We start from the raw sequence: 19,777 nt of genomic DNA, 5'->3' as shown, positions 1-19,777 counted from the left end.
GTGTGACTTTTTAGTTACAGGTTTATATGCCCAGTAGTGGGATTGCTGGGTCATACAGTAGTTTTATTCCTAGGTTTCTAAGGAATCTCCATACCGTTCTCCATAGTGACTGAATCATTCCCACCAGCAGTGCAAAAGGGTTCCCTTTTCTCTGCATACTGTCCCAACATTTATTGTTGGTAGATTTTTTGATGATGGCCATTCTGACAGGTTTGAGGTAATACCTCATTGTAGTTTTGATTTGCATTTTTCTAATAATGTGGTGTTGGAGAAGACTCTTGAGAGTCCCTTGGACTGCAAGGAGATCAGCCCTGGGATTTCTTTGAAAGGAATGATGCTAAAGCTGAAACTCCAGTACTTTGGCCACCTCATGCGAAGAGTTGACTCACTGGAAAAGACTCTGATGCTGGGAGGGATTGGGGGCAGGAGGAGAAGGGGACAACAGAGGATGAGATGGCTGGATGGCATCACTGACTCGATGAACGTGAGTGTGAGTGCACTCCGGGAGTTGGTGATGGACAGGGAAGCCTAGCATGCTTCGATTCATGGGGTCGCAAAGAGTTGGACACGACTGAGCGACTGAACTGAACTGAACTGAATAATGAGCCATGTTGAGCCTCTTTGTGTGTGTTTGTTGGCCATCTGTATGTCATCTTTGGAGAAATGTCTGTTTAGGTCTTCCTCCAACTTTTTGATTGGGTGGGTTGTTTTTCTGATATTGAGCTGCATAAACTGCTTGTATATTTTGGAGATTAATCCTTTGTCAGTTTCATTTGCAGTTGTTTTCTCTCTTTCTGAGGCTTGTCTTTTCATTTTTTTTATATTTTCCTTTGCTGTGCAAAAGCTTTTAATTTTAATTAAGTCCCACTTGTTTCTTTTTGTTTTAATTTCCATTACTTTAGGAGGTGGGTCAAAGAGGATAATGCTGTGACTTATGTCAAAGAGTGTTTTGCCTATGTTTTCCTCTGAGAGTTTTATAGTTTCTGCATTGAGATTTTGATAAGGATTGCATTTTAATTTTTAGATTGTTTTGGGTAATATGGACATTTTAACAATTTTAATTCTTCTAATTCATAAGCATGGAATATATTTCCCTTTATTTGTGTCTTTTTCAATTTTTTTCATTATTGTCTTATAGTTTTCAATATACAGGTCTTTAATCTCCTTGGTTAAATTTATTTCTTAGGTATTTTATTCTTTTTGATGCATTTGTAAATGAGAGTGTTTTCTTCATTTCCCTTTCTGGTAGTTCATATTAGTGTAAAGAAAGGGAACTAATTTATATATGTTGATTTTATATCTTGCAACTTTACTTAATTTTACTAGTTCTTAACAGTTTTTTTTGTGGAGTCTAGGGTTTTCTATGTAGTATCATGTCATGTGCATATAGTGATGGCATTATTTTTCCTTTCTGATTTGGATACTTTTCACTTCTTCTTCTTGTTCAATCATTTTGGCTAGCACTTCCAATACTATTTGAATAGAAGTAGCAAGAATTGGCATCCTTGACTTGTTCTTGATCTTTCAGGAAAAGCTTTCAATTTTTCACTCAATATAATGTTAGCCATGGGCTTGTCATATACGGCCTATATTGTGTTGAGATTTGTCCCTGTATAACCACTTTATTGACAGTTTTTATCATAAATGTGTATTGAATTTTTTCAAATGCTTTTTCCATATTTATTGAGATGTTTATGACTTTTATTCTTAATTTTGTTTGGGTGTATTACATTGATTGATTTGTGTTTTGTTGAGCCATCCTTACATCCCTGGAATAAATTCCATTTGATAATTGTTTTAATGTATTGTTGAATTTGGTTTCCTGGTATTTTCTTGAGGGTTTTTGCATCTGTGTTCATCAGGTTATTTTTCTGCTTTGTAGCGTCTTTGTCTGGTTTTGGTATCATGGTAATACTGGCCTCATGAAATGAGTTTGGGAATGTTCTTTCCTCTTTAGTTTTTGAGAAGATTTTGAAAAAGATTGGTGTCGATACTTTAAACATGGGTAAAATTCACCCATGAAGCCATCTGATCCTGGTCTTTTGTTTGTTGGGAGGTTTTTTGCAACTGATTTAATCTTATTAGTAATCAGTCTATTCTGACTTTCTATTTCTTCATGATTCAGTCTTGAGGGGAGTAGTGTATGTTTCTAGGAATTTATCTATTTCTTCTATGTTGTCTAATATGTTGGAATATAATTGTTAATAGTAGTTATTGAGATCTTTTATATTTCTATGGTATTAATTATAACCTTTTTATTTCTGGTTTTATTTATGGACCCACCTCATTTGATTGCGCTTTGCTCTATTACACTTTGCAGATATTGCATTTTTATAAATTAATGTTGTGGCAACCCTGAGCCAACCAAGTCTGTCAGTACCATTGTTCCAATATCATTTGTTCACTTCATGTCTCTATGCCCCATTTGGTACTTCTCCCAGTATTTCAAATTTTTCCATCCTTGTTATATATGTTATGGTGATCTGTGATCGGTTATCATTGATATTACTATTGCAAAAGATTATATCATGCTGAAGATACGGATGGTTAGCATTTTTTAGAAATAAATATTTTAAAATTAAGATGAGTACATTGATTTTTAAGCAAAGTGTTATTGCACACTTATATCACAGCATAGTGTAAACATCGCATTTATGTGCACTGGGAAACAAATGTACATGACTTGTTTTTAATGATACTTAATGCTTTATAATGATACTTCCTTTATTGCAGTGCTCTGACAATGAACCCTTAAGATCTCCAAGGTATTTGTACAACTCTGTCTTTTTCCTGGTTAGCCTAGCTAAAGGTTTGTCAATTGTGTTTACCTTTCCAAAGAACCAGCTCTGAGTTTCATTGATCTTTTCTATTGTCCTTATAGTGTCTATTTCATTTATTTCCCTTTTGATCTTTATTATTTCCTTTCTTTTACTAACTCTGGGTTTTGTTTGTTATTTTTTTTCCAGTAACTTAAGGTGTAAAGTTAGATTATTTGAGACTTTTTTTTTTAAAGATTTATTTATTTTTGGATGTGCTGGGTCTTCATTGCTATGTGCAGGTCTTCTCTAGCTGCGGTGAGTGGGACTGCTGTACTCTCCATTGCGGTGTAAGCTTCTGATTGCCGTGGCCTCTCTGGTTGCAGTGCCAGGGCTCTAGGTGCACAGGCTTCAGTAGTTGCAGCACGTGGGCTCAGTAGTTGTGAATCACAGGCTGTAGAGTGTTGGCTTAGCAGTTGTGACGCACAGGCTTAGTCGCTCTATAGCATGTGGGATCTTCCCAGATCAGGGATGGAACCCATGTCCTCTGCATTGGCAAGTGCATTCTTAACCGCTAGACCACCAGAAAAGCTGTTTTGTTTTGTTTTGTTTTGGTTTTTTTGATATAGGCATTTATCTCTATGAACTGCTAGAACTGCTTTTGCAGCATCAAGTTTTGTTTTATGTTTTATTTCCACTTTTATTTGTCTAAAGGTATTGATTTCTTTGACACATTGGTTGTTCAGTATTATGTTGCTGAAGTTTTATGTTCAGTATTATGTTTCTAGGTGTGTGTGTGTGTGTGTGTGTGAGTGAGTGAAAGATAAACTGGCTTTTTTATAGAGTAAAAACTGGCTGGCAGTTTTTTCCTTTCACCATTTTGATTATATTCTGCTACTTCTGAACTACAGAATTTCTGTTGAATATCTGCTGATAATCTTATGGGGATTCCCTTGTATGCCACAAGTTGTTTTATTGAATTTAAGATTCTCTCCTTGTCTTTAACTTTTGACATTTTTTAATATACCTTGTTATGGCTTCCTTTGGATTCATCTTATTTGAAACTCTCAACAGTATTAAAAGACAAAATGATAGGATACTGAAAGAGAAACTCCCCAGGTCAGTAGGTGCCCAATATGCTACTGGAGATCAGTGGAGAAATAACTCCAGAAAGAATGAAGGGATGGAGCCAAAGCAAAAACAATACCCAGCTGTGGATGTGACTGGTGATAGAAGCAAGGTCCGATGCCGTAAAGAGCAGTATTGCATAGGAACCTGGAATGTCAGGTCCATGAATCAAGGCAAATTGGAAGTGGTCAAACAAGAGGTGGCAAGAGTGAATGTCGACATTCTAGGAATCAGCGAACTGAAATGGACTGGAATGGGTGAATTTAACTCGGATGACCATTATATCTACTACTGCGGGCAGGAATCCCTCAGAAGAAATGGAGTGGCCATCATGGTCAACAAAAAAGTCCGAAATGCAGTACTTGGATGCAATCTCAAAAATGACAGAATGATCTCTGTTCGTTTCCAAGGCAAACCATTCAATATCACAGTAATCCAAGTCTATGCCCCAACCAGTAATGCTGAAGAAGCTGAAGTTGAATGGTTCTATGAAGACCTACAAGACCTTTCAGAACTAACACCCAAAAAAGATGTCCTTTTCATTATAGGGGACTGGAATGCAAAAGTAGGAAGTCAAGAAACACCTGGAGTAACAGGCAAATTTGGCCTTGGAATACGGAATGAAGCAGGGCAAAGACTAATAAGAGTTTTGCCAAGAAAATGCACTGGTCATAACAAACACCCTCTTCCAACAACACAAGAGAGACTCTACACATGGACATCACCAGATGGTCAACACCGAAATGGATTGATTATATTCTTTGCAGCCAAAGATGGAGAAGCTCTATACAGTCAGCAAAAACAAGACCAGGAGCTGACTGTGGCTCAGACCATGAACTCCTTATTGCCAAATTCAGACTTAAATTGAAAAAAGTAGGGAAAACCACTAGACCATTCAGGTATGACCTAAATCAAATCACTTATGAATATACAGTGGAAGTGAGAAATAGATTTAAGGGCCTAGATCTGATAGATAGGGTGCCTGATGAACTATGGAATGAGGTTCGTGACATTATACAGGAGACAGGGATCAAGACATTCCCATAGAAAAGAAATGCAAAAAAGTAAAATGGCTGTCTGGGGAGGCCTTACAAACAACTGAAAAGAAGAGAAGCGAAAAGCAAAGGAGAAAAGGAAAGATAAAAGCATCTGAATGCAGAGTTCCAAAGAATAGCAAGAAGAGATAAGAAAGCCTTCCTCAGTGATCAATGCAAAGAAATAGAGGAAAACAACAGAATGGGAAAGACTAGGGATCTCTTCAAGAAAATCAAAGATACCAAAGGAACATTTCATGCAAATATGGGCTCGATAAAGGACAGAAATGGTATGGACCTAACAGAAGCAGAAGATATTAAGAAGAGATGGCAAGAATACACAGAAGAACTGTACAAAAAACATCTTCACGACCCATATAATCACGATGGTGTGATCACTGACCTAGAGCCAGACATCCTGGAATGTGAAGTCAGGTGGGCCTTAGAAAGCATCACTACGAACAAAGCTAGTGGAGGTGATGGAATTCCAGTTGAGCTGTTCCAAATCCTGAAAGATGATGCTGTGAAAGTGCTGCACTCAATATGCCAGCAAATTTGGAAAACTCAGCAGTGGCCACAGGACTGGAAAAGGTCAGTTTTCATTCCAATCCCAAAGAAAGGCAATGCCAAAGAATGCTCAAACTACCGCACACTTGCACTCATCTCACACGCTAGTAAAGTAATGCTCAAAATTCTCCAAGCCAGGCTTCAGCAATATGTGAACCGTAAACTTCCTGATGTTCAAGCTGGTTTTAGAAAAGGCAGAGGAACCAGAGATCAAATTGCCAACATCCGCTGGATCATGGAAAAAGCAAGAGAGAAACAGAAAAACATCTATTTCTGCTTTATTGACTATGCCAAAGCCTTTGACTGTGTGGATCACAATCAACTGTGGAAAATTCTGAAAGAGATGGGAATACCAGAGCACCTGACCTGCCTCTTGAGAAACCTGTATGCAGGTCAGGAAGCAACAGTTCGAACTGGACATGGAACAACAGACTGGTTCCAAATAGGAAAAGGATTTCGTCAAGGCTGTATATTGTCACCCTGTTTATTTAACTTATATGCAGAGTACATCATGAGAAACGCTGGACTGGAAGAAACACAAGCTGGAATCAAGATTGCCGAGAGAAATATCAATAACCTCAGATATGCAGATGACACCACCCTTGTGGCAGAAAGTGAAGAGGAACTCAAAAGCCTCTTGATGAAAGTGAAAGAGGAGAGTGAAAAAGTTGGCTTAAAGCTCAACATTCAGAAAACGAAGATCATGGCATCCGGTCCCTTCACTTCATGGGAAATAAATGGGGAAACAGTGGAAACAGTGTCAGACTTTATTTTTCTGGGCTCCAGAATCACTGCAGATGGTGACTGCAGCCATGAAATTAAAAGACGCTTACTCCTTGGAAGGAAAGTTATGACCAACCTAGATAACATATTCAAAAGCAGAGACATTACTTTGCCAACAAAAGTCCGTCTAGTCAAGGCTATGGTTTTTCCTGCGGTCATGTATGGATGTGAGAGTTGGACTGTGAAGAAGGCTGAGCGCCGAAGAATTGATGCTTTTGAACTGTGGTGTTGGAGAAGACTCTTGAGAGTCCCTTGGACTGCAAGGAGATCCAGCCAGTCCATTCTGAAGGAGATCAGCCCTGGGATTTCTTTGGAAGGAATGATGCTAAAGCTGAAACTCCAATACTTTGGCCACCTCATGTGAAGAGTTGACTCATTGGAAAAGACTCTGATGCTGGGAGGGATTGGGGTTAGGAGTAGAAGCGGACGACAGAGGATGAGATGGCTGGATGGCATCACTGACTCGATGGACGTGAGTCTGAGTGAACTCCGGGAGCTGGTGATGGACAGGGAGGCCTGGCGTGCTGCGATTCATGGGGTTGCAAAGAGTTGGACATGACTGAGCGACTGATCTGATCTGATCTGATCACTCTTATGTCAGTTGCTATTAAAATGTAGTTTCAGCCCTACCAAATTGCTACCTTAAGCCTTTTCTTTAAGGAAATTCTAGAGCTAACATTCTCTGGTTATATATTATTTATGTATAAATAGGAAAATGTCTGGATGTATATGTGCTAAAATTGTAACAATTGGTTTCTCCTGGGTTTTTTGGTTTATTTTTTCTTTTTGCTAATTTCTGTGTTCTGTTTTTCTCTACAGTAAACAAATTGTACTAGTGGTAAGTAAATAAATAAAATTAGTTTCTTTAAAATACATGTACAAAAGAAAGCCCCCAAACTGAAAAGGAATAGTGAAGTTCTTTGAACTATTTAAATTTCCTTGGGAAAGGCAAAATATCAAACCAAAGGATAACCATTATGCTTTTCTATAAGTTGTTAATATGTAGAAGACCCACTTTGAAAGTATAGTATGAGGTTGCTCTTAGGATCTGCAATTATGTTTTATCCTTCTGTTCAATTGAATACAGTTACCCCCTCCTGTTTAAGTTCGGTACTGGGGTTGCTCTCCATCTCATCAGGAACGGAATAACTGTTTCTCTTTATAGTGAAGATAGTTTCTTTAGTGCTATATTAACGTTTGTTTTTTAGCTGTACTTGCTTACTGTCTTGAATTCCTGTGGTTCCTCTAGCTTTTGACTGCTAGCTTGAATTTACATGCATTTATCTTACCTTTTAGAAGCGGTACCATTCTCTTTAACATGTATGTATATATATAACACATCCATATTTTTCTAATTCTCTGTTTTTTACTGGCATCCCTAGTTTCTGCTTTTATTTTTTATATCTGGATATCTTTCTGTCAGTTAGTTTAGTTGCTGACATACCTAGACTTTAGCTTCTGTATATTTGATTTCCGTCTCTACACTTGACTGTTAATTGTTGTTCTAATATAGATTACAGCACCAAAGTGATGTCTCTGCTTTTTAATACGCTGTCTAGGTTTGTCATAGCTTTTCTTCCAAGGAGCAGGTGTCTTTTAATTTCATGGCTGCAGTCACCATCTGCATTGATTTTGGAGCCCAAGAAAATAAAATCTGTCACTGTGTCCATTGTTTCCACATCTATTTGCCATGAAGTGATGGGACTGAATGCCATGATCTTAGTTTTTTGAAAGTTGAGTTTTAAGCCAGCTTTTTAACTCTCTTCTTTCACCTTCATCAAGAGGCTCTTAAGTTCCTCTTAAGAGGGTAAGGCTTACATCTGTAGCCTTGTTGTAATAAAGAATTCTGAAGTTCTGTCAGTTGTTAATATGTGGAAGACCCACTTTGAAAGTGTTAGTATGAGGTTGCTCCTAGGATCTGCAGTTATATTTTATCCTTATGATTCTCTTCAATTGGATTCAGTTACCCCCTCCTATGTAAATTCAGTACTGGGGTTGCTGAACTGAAGTGAAAAATTATTTTAAAATTACATTTAAATAAGCCAGTTATTCCTACTGAAGAAAAAGCTTTGAGTTTCTGATTTTTGGAATTTAAGAAGTTGTCATATTTCTCTTCCTTCCCATTAGGTTAAAAGATCCCATTATGCAGATAACCAGCTCTGGTGAAAAATTTTACTTGCTTCCATTGCAGTCTCTTCAATCTCTTTTAATAAAACTTGTTTTATCTGCTGTTAAAGTGACCAATAGCAAGTAGTGATTAATTCATCATTGTGACAACACAGATGGACCTGGAAGATATTATAATTACTGAAATATGATTAGTGAAATAAGTCAGGCAGAGAAAGACCAAATACTCTATGTTTTCACTTATATGTAGAATATAAAATAAAACAAATGAACAAGTATAACAGCATAAAAACAGACACTGAGATACAGATAAACTAGTGGTCACCAGAGGGGAGAAGTGTAAGAGGAGAGCCAAAATAGGTGAAGGGAATTAGTAGATACAAACAACTTACAATAAGTGACAAGGATGTAATGTACAGCACAGAGATTATAGCTTGCTAATGTCTCTATAATTTTGGACACATGACTATAGAATATAACTTGTAAATTCTCTTTTGTTACACAATTTGTGTGTGATTTAGGTACTAATTCAATTTATATAATTATGTTAATTGATAACTATTATTTTGTAATTGTTAAACAGTTAATGGGTTAACTATTGAGCAGGTTGATTTTTTTTTTTAATATAAATTTTGGGGCAGCTGCCTTTGGTTTTAAATTTCTGACTTTCAATTGACGTTATTCTCTCCACAACCATTTTAATTTTTTTTTTATTCACTGGCTATTATGCATGATTCTTTGGATAAATGTATTTTTTCAGAGCTCTTCATAAAGGTACTTTCTGCAAGACCAAGAATTATATGTGTAACATAAGAGTTTATAAAATTGGAGAAAAAGAGTTATTTCTTGGCCCAATTCAAGAGTAAATCTGATTTAAATGCATGGGTTAATCTAACACACATGCTTTTGGAACAAGGAACTAGATAAACACCTTGGATGTTTTGTGAGCTTTTAATGTAGCTATCCTCTTTTTCTTTTATAGGAAAGTTAAAGGAGGAAATATTGATGTACATCCATCAGAAAAAGCACTTATTGTTCAGTATGAAGTGGAAGCTACCATTCTTGGAGAAACGGGGGATCCCATGTTGGGAGAACGAAAGGAATGCCAAAAAATGTAAGTTTTCTTCATTTGTGCATATTTGAAAGTAGTAAACCTTATACAAAGTTTGTAGAAATCTGATGTTATTTAAATTTGTGTAGATAATGAATGACTATGGCATTCCTCTCAACCTACATTATCTTAGTGAAGCAGATACTATATTAAGCTATAAATACAGAGTATATTCCGGAGAAAATCATGTTTATGAACTTAATTGGAACCTAATGAAAAATGCCTGTTCTTATTAATCCCATTTTGTAAATGCATATAGTAGAATATGACTTGTGAAATCAATTATGAGATATGTTTATGTTAGACATTTTAGCCTAATTTAGCAAGTTTGTATTTTAGCTGATACCATGTTGTTCTTTCTTCCCTGAAATTACAGAAAGGTATACGACTTCTAGAATTCACAAATGGGACATGTACCTTGAATTCATCCCTTAAAAATCCAGCCTTCTGAAAGATGTTAATAGTAGGACAAGCATTTTCTGACTCAGTGAATTGACCTTAGATCTTCTAGTGTTCTACACACTTTCTGCTTTTGTAGTACTTTCAGGAATCCCTTGGGAACTGGCCTTTTTCATTTGTCTTCAGTTGTGCTGGCAATGATCTTGCACTCTTGCCATACTTTTGTGGAAGAAGAAAGGGTCTGAGATCACCTAATATTGTTTCCCAACTTTCTTCTCTGCAGAAAAATATTTGACTTGAAAATTAATTAAAAAGTTAGTATGTTTTGGTATATTCAGTGATTAAGTACATAGTGTACAATATAATGTAGTTAAGTATAGTCAGGATACTAGGAGTGCCTGTGATGTTATTTAGCTCATTGAGAAGCACCGCAGCTTAAATGCATAGCAGTGGTTCTCAACTGGTTAGAATTTTTTTTCCTCAGGGAACATTTTGGTTGTCATACTGGAAGGTGCTATTGTTATCTAATGGATAGAGGCTGAGGTGCTGCTAAGCATCCTACTATGCACAAAATAGCCACCTACTAAGAAAAAATTGTTTGGCCCCAAACTTTAATTGTGCTTCAATTAAGAAACTTTATTACACAGCAACCTGAAAAGAGAAGCTACCTACTGTCTTAAGATCTCTAGTCTGTCTTCTTATTTGGGTTAGAAGGACACTAAATTTCATAGATAGTTCTTTAAAAATATACGAGTCCTGAGATAATCTACTAGATTGAAGAGATACACACATGTATACACACAAACTTAATGCTGTAGATTTTAACTCACATGCTCAGTTTTTTGTATTCTCTCATACTGTCTTCCATTTGTGTGTTTGTGATTGATGCCTAAATTTTATGCATATTGAAAAAATATGAAATCTCTTGATATTTTTATTCATTTGATTTCCAAAGAAAAGCTAGCAGATTAGGGGTCTTTGCCTTTAGAACCTCATGCATCCACATTTCATAAGTGAAATTTAGATTTTAGTTTCTTAGTAGTGTAGTAGTAGGAGAAGGCAATGGCACCCCACTCCAGTACTCTTGCCTGGAAAATCGCATGGACAGAGGAGCCTGGTGGGCTGCAGTCCATGGGGTCGCTAAGAGTTGGACACAACTGAGTGACTTCACCTTCACTTTTCCATTTCATACATTGGAGAAGGAAATGGCAACCCACCCCAGTGTTCTTGCCTGGAGAATCGCAGAGACGGGGGAGCCTGGTGGGCTGCCATCTATGGGGTCGCACAGAGCCAGACACGACTGAAGCGACTTAGCAGCAGCAGCAGCAGCAGCAGCCTTATTCAACCAGTGAGAATTGGTTGTTGTTATTTGAAATGAGAATAAGTGAGAATTGTAGTTATTGTTTGAAAATCTCTAGGTGCTCAAGACAAGGGATATATTCACTAGAGAGTTAGCCAGCTGGAAAGAGTTACTATAGACTGACTAGAATAAGTGGATTTAAACACCCTCTTCCAATAACACAAGAGAAGACTCTACACGTGGACATCACCAGATGGTCAACACCGAAATCAGATTGATTATATTCTTTGCAGCCAAAGATGGAGAAGCTCTATATAGTCAGCAAAAACAAGACCAGGAGCTGACTGTGGCTCAGATCATGAATTCCTTATTGCCAAATTCAGACTTAAATTGAAGAAAGTAGGGAAAACCACTAGACCATTCAGGTATAACCTAAATCAAATCCCTATGATTATACAGTGGAAGTGAGAAATAGATTTAAGGGCCTAGATCTGATAGATAGAGTGCCTGATGAACTATGGAATGAGGTTCGTGACATTGTACAGGAGACAGGGTTCAAGACCATCCCCATGGAAAAGAAATGCAAAAAAGCAAAATGGCTGTCTGGGGAGGCCTTACAAATAGCTGTGAAACGAAGAGAAGCGAAAAGCAAAGGAGAAAAGGAAAGATATAAGCATCTGAATGCAGAGTTCCAAAGAATAGCAAGAAGAGATAAGAAAGCCTTCTTCAGTGATCAATGCAAAGAAATAGAGGAAAACAACAGAATGGGAAAGATTAGAGATCTTGTCAAGAAAATTAGAGATACCAAGGGAACATTTCATGCAAAGATGGGCTCGATAAAGAACAGAAATGGTATGGACCTAACAGAAGCCGAAGATATTAAGAAGAGATGGCAAGAATACACAGAAGAACTGTACAAAAAACATCTTCATGACCCATATAATCACGATGGTGTGATCACTGACCGAGAGCCAGAAATCCTGGAATGTGAAGTCAAGTGGGCCTTAGAAAGCATCACTACAAACAAAGCTAGTGGAGGTGATGAAATTCCAGTTGAGCTATTTCAAATCCTGAAAGATGATGCTGTGAAAGTGCTGCACTCAATATGCCAGCAAATTTGGAAAACTCAGCAGTGGCCACAGGACTGGAAAAGGTCAGTTTTCATTCCAATCCCAAAGAAAGGCAATGCCAAAGAATGCTCAAACTACCGCACACTTGCACTCATCTCACACGCTAGTAAAGTAATGTTCAAAATTCTCCAAGCCAGGCTTCAGCAATATGTGAACCGTGAACTTCCTGATGGTCAAGCTGGTTTTAGAAAAGGCAGAGGAACCAGAAATCAAATTGCCAACATCTGCTGGATTATGGAAAAAGCAAGAGAGAAACAGAAAAACATCTATTTCTGCTTTATTGACTATGCCAAAGCCTTTGACTGTGTGGATCACAATCAACTGTGGAAAATTCTGAAAGAGATGGGAATACCAGAGCACCTGACCTGCCTCTTGAGAAACCTGTATGCAGGTCAGGAAGCAACAGTTCGAACTGGACATGGAACAACAGACTGGTTCCAAATAGGAAAAGGATTTCGTCAAGGCTGTATATTGTCAGCCTGCTTATTTAACTTATATGCAGAGTACATCATGAGAAACGCTGGACTGGAAGAAACACAAGCTGGAATCAAGATTGCCAGGAGAAATATCAATAACCTCAGATATGCAGATGACACCACCCTTATGGCAGAAAGTGAAGAGGAACTCAAAAGCCTCTTGATGAAAGTGAAAGAGGAGAGTGAAAAAGTTGGCTTAAAGCCCAACATTCAGAAAACGAAGATCGTGGCATCTGGTCCCATCACTTCATGGGAAATAGATGGGGAAAGAGTGGAAACAGTGTCAGATTTTATTTTTTGGGGCTCCAGAATCACTGCAGATGGTGACTGCAGCCATGAAATTAAAAGACGCTTACTCCTTGGAAGGAAAGTTATGACCAACCTAGATAACATATTCAAAAGCAGAGACATTACTTTGCCAACAAAGGTTCGTCTAGTCAAGGCTATGGTTTTTCCTGCGGTCATGTATGGATGTGAGAGTTGGACTGAAGAAGGCTGAGTGCCAAAGAATTGATGGTTTTGAACTGTGGTGTTGGAGAAGACTCTTGAGAGTCCCTTGGACTGCAAGGAGATCCAACCAATCCATTCTGAAGGAGATCAGCCCTGGGATTTCTTTGGAAGGAATGATGCTAAAGCTGAAACTCCAGTACTTTGGCAACCTCATGTGAAGAGTTGACTCATTGGAAAAGACTCTGATGCTGGGAGGGATTGGGGGCAAGGAGGAGAAGGGGACAACAGAGGATGAGATGGCTGGATGGCATCACTGACTTGATGGATGTGAGTATGGGTTAACTCCGGGAGTTGGTGATGGACAGGGAGGCTTGGCGTGCTGCAATTCATGGGGTCACAAAGAGTCGGACACGACTGAGTGAAGTGAACTGAAGGGAAAAAAACCTCTGTAACCCAACTTTATGATAGTCATCCTTGGTCACTCAAGATTTGGAGAGGACTATTATTGTGAGACCAAATGGAGAATATGGTTTGTTAATAGTTCAAGAGGATTTATCAATGACAGTGGCTAGGGTGATGGTTTTGAGGGAGAAACTCATATAGATTGAGATAGATGTGAAATTAAATCATTAAATTTCATTTAATGCAGTGGCAGTCAGTGCTATGACTCAGCTCCAAAAGATGTATTTCATTCTCCCTTGTTGGATAAAGGAATGTATAAGCCTACCTTGAACAGAATCCCAGTTTTCTGAATATTTCTGAGAAACCTATGGTTATGATCTGAAAATAACATGCACGGTTTTGGTAAGTTTTTTGTCTTCTTCTTAGGCATGGGATGCCTATGAAGATTTTTTTTTGATTAAAGAAATAATCAGTAAACACACAGCTAGTCATATATATTTGACATTAAATCCTAGTCTCTTTTAGTAAGGGAAGGATTTAGGACAAAAATGTACACACTAAAAGAATAGAGTCTTTCTATTACTTGGAAAGATGATGATGGATTAGATTGTTTATATATATATACATATATAGTAGAAAATAAATCTAAAAATGATTTTAAAAGGTCTGCTTTATTAAATCAAAATACTACTTACAGACCTATTAAATGTTCGAAGTCTAAAACACTGGCAGCACTAGATGCTGGTGAGGATGTAGAACAACAGAAACTCACTCACTGCTAATGAAAATATAAAATGTAACAGCTACTTTGGAAGGCATTTTGGCAGTTTCTTTCAAAGCTAAACATACACTTGCCATATGATCCAACAGTTTTGCTCTTAGATATTAACCCAAAATGAGTTGAAAATTTATGTCCACACTGAAACCTGCACATGAATCTTAATAGCAGCTTTATAACTATCAACAATTGGAAGCAACCAAAACATCCTTCAGTAGGCAAAAGAGTAAGCAAACTGTTTTGCATCCATATAGTCAAGTATTATTCAGCACTAAAAGAAATCAACCATCAAGCTATGAAAAGACATAGAGGAACCTAAACGCATATTACTAAATGAAAGAGGCCAGACTGGAAAGGTTATATACTGTATGATTCCAACTCTATGACCATCTAGAAAAGGCAAAACTGAAGTAGATTAGAGGTTGTTAGGGGTTATGGCGTGGGAAGGGGAGAATATGTGGAGCACAGAGCATTTTTAGGGTAGTTGAAACTATTTTGTGTGATACTTTAATGATGGATACATGAAATTAGGCATTTGTTCAAGCCCACAGAACTATACACTACACACCGAACCCTAATGTAACTGTATACTTTAGTTAGTAGTATATCAAAATGATTCATCAGTTATGACAAAGTTATCACAAGATGGTGATAATAGAAGAAACTGTATTGAGGGAGGGTGGTGGGGACATATATGGTAACTCTACTTTCTGCACTATTTTTCTGTAAATCTAAAACTCTTCTAAAAAAGACTAGCAAGAAAATTTCCAAAATTACATTTATAGAATTTCTGTTGTGCCTGTTCTCAATCAGATTTATGGAAACTCAAGATTTCCCAGTTCCTTGTTAAAATTAAACATGGAGAGGTCCTTTGAGAGTTTTTCTCAGGATGAATTCTCCTTTATATTTCTACTTTCTGATGTGCAGCTAAAATTATACAAAAGAATTCTGCAGTTTAAAAGACTTAAAAGGTAGGAAGTTAAAAAACCAAATAAATTAGAGAAAAAACTAAAATAAACAGACAGAGTACTGCTAGGATTCTTGTTGCAGACAATAGAAACCTCTCCAGCAAAGTCAAGCGTAAAAGGAATGTATTAAAAGCTGTACAGTAGCTTATAGAATCCCAAAAGGACCAGATTTGGGGATGACTGTATAACTGGGAATAATATACAAATCACTTTACTAGACTTGTTTCAGGAGAGAACATCTGTATCTGAATAATGACTTCAAAGATGCTGAGTGCAGGACATTTTTCTAAGGTCTCTGTCCCTGTCGCCTCTTTTTCTAAGGTCTCCGTCCCTGTTGCCTCTAATACCTTCAGTTTCTCCCAGACTTAGCTGTCTTCAGTTCATTCGCTCAGTCATGTCCGCCTCTATGTGACCCTGTGGACTGCAGCACACTAGGCTTCCCTGTCCATCACCAACTCCTGGAGTTTACTCAAACTCATGTCCATTGTGTCAAGGATGTCATCCAACCATCTCATCCTCTGTCATCCCCTTCTCCTCCTGCCTTCAATCTCTCCCAGCATCAGGGTCTTTCCAATGAGTCAGTTCTTCACATCAGGTGGCCAAAGTATTGGAGTTTCAGCTTTAGCATCAGTCTTTCCAATGAATATTCAGGACTGATTTCCTTTAGGATGGACTGGTTTGATCTCCTTTCTGTCCAAGGGACTCTGAAGAGTCTTCTCCAACACCACGGTTAAAAAGCATCAATTCTTCAGTGCTCAGCTTTCTTTATAGTCCAATTGTCACATATATACATGACTACTAGGAAACCCATAGCTTTGACTAGATGGACCTTTGTGGGCAAAGTAATGTCTCTGCTTTTTAATATGCTGTCTAGTTTGGGAATAACCTGTCTTCCAAGGACCAAGCATTTTTTAATTTCATGGCTGCAGTCACCATCTGCAGTGATTTTGGAGCCCCCCAAAATAAAGTCTCTCACTGTTTCCATTGTTTCCCCATCTATTTGCCATGAAGTGATGGGACCAGATGCCATGATCTTAGTTTTCTGAATGTTGAGTTGTAAACCAACTTTTTCACTCTCCTCTTTCACTTTCATCAAAAGGCTCTTTAGTTCTTCTTCTCTTTGTGCCGTAAGTGTGGTATCAGTCCTGAATATTCATTGGAAGGACTGTTGCTGAAGCTGAAACTCCAATACTTTGGCTACCTGATGCGAAGAACTGACTCATTTGAAAAGACCCTGAAGCTGGGAAAGATTGAAGGAGGGAAGAGAAGGGGATAACAGAGGATGAGATGGTTGGATGGCATCACTGACTCAATGGACATGAGTTTGAGTAAACTTTGGGAGTTGGTAATAGACAGGGAGGCCTGGCATGCTGCAGTCCATGAGATCGCAAAGAGTCGGACACAACTGAGCGACTGAACTGAATGGAACTGTGGTGTCATCTGCATATCTGAAATTATTGGTATTTCTCCTGGCAATATTGATTCCAGCTAGTGCTTCATCCAGGCTAGCATTTCTCATGATGTACTCTGCATATAAGTTAAATAAACAGGGTGACAATATACAGCTTTGACATACTCCTTTCCCGATTTGGAACCAGTCTGTTGTTCCATGTCCAGTTCTAACTTGCTTCTTGACCTGCTTACAGATTTCTCAGGAGGCAGGTCAGGTGGTCTGGTATTCCCATCTCTTGAAGAATTTTTCACATTTTATTGTGATCCACACAGTCAAAGGCTTTAGCATAGTCAGTAAAGCAGAAGTAGATGTTTCTCTGGAACTCTCGCTTTTTCAGTGATCCAGCCGATGTTGGCAATTTGATCTCTGGTTCCTCTGCCTTTTCACTAAGCCATCTTCACTAGCGATCTTCATTAAGAAGTATTTCAGCATTGTGGCTACTTTCTTACGTTTTTCTTTTTGAATCTAAGCCTTGCATGAGTGCATATGCTTGCGAGAGTCTCTTGCCACCAGTTTGAGTCTTCACCCTGAACCTCATTTTTTGTCCTTGTAGCTTTCTTTGTTGTCATGAATCCATGTAAATTGGCAATTGTTTCCAGATTTTGAACAACCTTTTCTTGTTCATCTTGCAGTGAATCTCCTGGACTAAATTAAAAAGGAGGAAGAACCTGTTTTTTTTTTTAATATACTAACAAATATAACTATATTCATTTGTTCCTCAGCATTCCTCATATAAGTCTTAAAATGCATCCTACTTTTTTTTTCCTTCTGCATAATTTCCATCAGAATAATCAAATTGTGTTCTGTCCTTAACTGAAAACTATGACTGTGAATATGGTCAAGAAAATGATTTATTTTTGTCACTATGGATTTTCATATCTAATAATAACTAAAAACTTTATATGATATAAATATATATATATGACATCAGAAAGACTATTTTATAACTGGTCTCTGGATATGCTATCCTCCCTAGATGAGTCAGATGTAGACTTTACCATTCCTTTTGTTATCTCATTTGTCCAATTTGAGGAAAATCGTTGTTTTGCGTTTTTTTCTAAGTCTAGCTATATCTTATACTTTATTATATGTTACTAAAAGAGACTATGTCAGGTACATTTAAATATTTTATAAATTATTTATTTAAAAGAAATATTGTTTAAATTGTTACTTACTTTAATAATAACTGAGTTGGAAAATTCTGATTTGCCTGCAGCATCCGTCTTAAGAGTCTCAATGCCAACACAGATATAACTTCCCTGGCACGGAAGGTGGTTGAGGAATGTAAACTCATTCATCCCTCAAAGCTAAATGAAGTAGAACAGCTGTTGTACTATCTCCAGAACCGCCGTGATTCAACGTCAGGAAAAGGTAAGTAGAAGAACAACTAACTTTTTAACGCAAAACCGTAGCAAAAACCCTGGTGGCTCAGACGGTAAAGCGTCTGTCTACAATGCGGGAGACCCGGGTTCGATTCCTGGGTTGGGAAGATCCCCTGGAGAAGGAAATGGCAATCCACTCCAGTACTATTGCCTGGAAAATCTCACGGACAGGGGAGCCTGGTAGGCTACAGTCCATGGGGTCGCAAAGAGTCGGACATGACTGAGCGACTTCACTTCAGTTCACTGGCAACAAAAGGGCCATGTCCTAACCCCTGAGCTACCAGGAAATTCCCTCCAAACAAAAAAATAGCAAAAACCACCACAATGTTGTAAGTAATTAGCTTCCAATTAAAATAAATTAATTAATTAAAAAATGAAAAAAACAAAAGAAAACCAGAGTTGTTTGACTATAGTTTGTACTTTTGATATTTAAATGGTGATGGTTTTTGTTGTTGTTGTTGTTAGTGCTATGACTAAGGGAATGAAAGAATAAACAAACATACTAGTATTCCAGGCTTACAAAATGATCTATTTTATACTGAGTGTGTGTGTGTGTGCGTGTGCGCACATATGATAAAATAAAGAATAAAAAAGCAAATATCTTTCATATTCTGGAATAATAAAAGAGGAGAATTGAGGCCTGGAAACCTGTTTTCTCCACCTGAGCAACTTATTTATACTTTCTATATTTCTTATTGACGACTAATTGATAATTTGGATTACTAAAGTATTTAAGTGTTAAAATATTTGTGATATGCGTATGTTTGGTGAATCTTTCTTAGGAAAACTTACCTTTTCATTCCTAAACATCTCTATTGTTACTATTCTTCTATCTTTAATTGCCTCATAAAAGAATAAATTCATTAAAATTAGAGCTAAGTAATTGATTATTTATAGAAGACATTTTCCAATGTCCAAGCTCAAAACAAAAGTACAGGTATTTAAATGGAAAGTTACCTCAGATTAATCAGTGGTTACTTATTCTATTTCATAGTATTTATTAATGGACAGTCCATGGGGTCGTGAAGAGTCGGACATGACTGAGTGACTTTCGCTTCAATTCACTTATTAAGTTTACGTATATCTTTCTTTTATCATTCCTGAGTTCTAGATATGGCACCCTTGACATAGCTTATACTTCAGTTTTGATTGTATTAAGTAGAAAAAATGAAAGAGAAAATTTATTTGCACTTTAAAAAAATTAAGCAGTAATTTCTCTCCATCCATAGCAAATAAAATACCTTGTGCCTAATATGTACTTTTATTAGTTAGCCTTGTATACAATATATAGCACACATTATATGATCAATATATATTTGTTGAATGAATTGAATAGCTGTGAATTTATTTAAAAGCAACAATAAACATTTCGAACTTGATTGTTTCCAACTGCTTAGCTGGCACTCCAACTACTTAGCTGTATACCTATTAATTATTAATAATAAGTGTTATAAGGAAAATATTATTTAAACATTTTAACTACTTTATGATAGACTATTTCTGTAACAGTGTTACTGGATGATAAGAGATAAT

General features: G+C 37.3%; 1 protein-coding gene across 4 annotated transcripts in view; it reads left to right on the top strand.

Annotated features, from left to right (window-relative positions):
• KIFAP3 (kinesin associated protein 3) overlaps positions 1–19,777 on the top strand; it is a 153,474-nt gene that overhangs the window by 17,158 nt on the left and 116,539 nt on the right. For all 4 annotated transcript variants that reach the window (NM_001035329.2, XM_059875386.1, XM_010813216.3 and 1 more), the window contains 2 exon segments: positions 9,378–9,509; positions 18,079–18,233. In NM_001035329.2, coding sequence (NP_001030406.1) covers positions 9,378–9,509; positions 18,079–18,233 — 287 coding nt within the window.

The sequence above is a fragment of the Bos taurus genome, chromosome 16, assembly GCF_002263795.3.
Source record: "Bos taurus isolate L1 Dominette 01449 registration number 42190680 breed Hereford chromosome 16, ARS-UCD2.0, whole genome shotgun sequence".
Taxonomy (NCBI): Eukaryota; Metazoa; Chordata; class Mammalia; order Artiodactyla; family Bovidae; genus Bos; species Bos taurus.
This window is presented reverse-complemented; position numbering and strand designations above follow the sequence as displayed.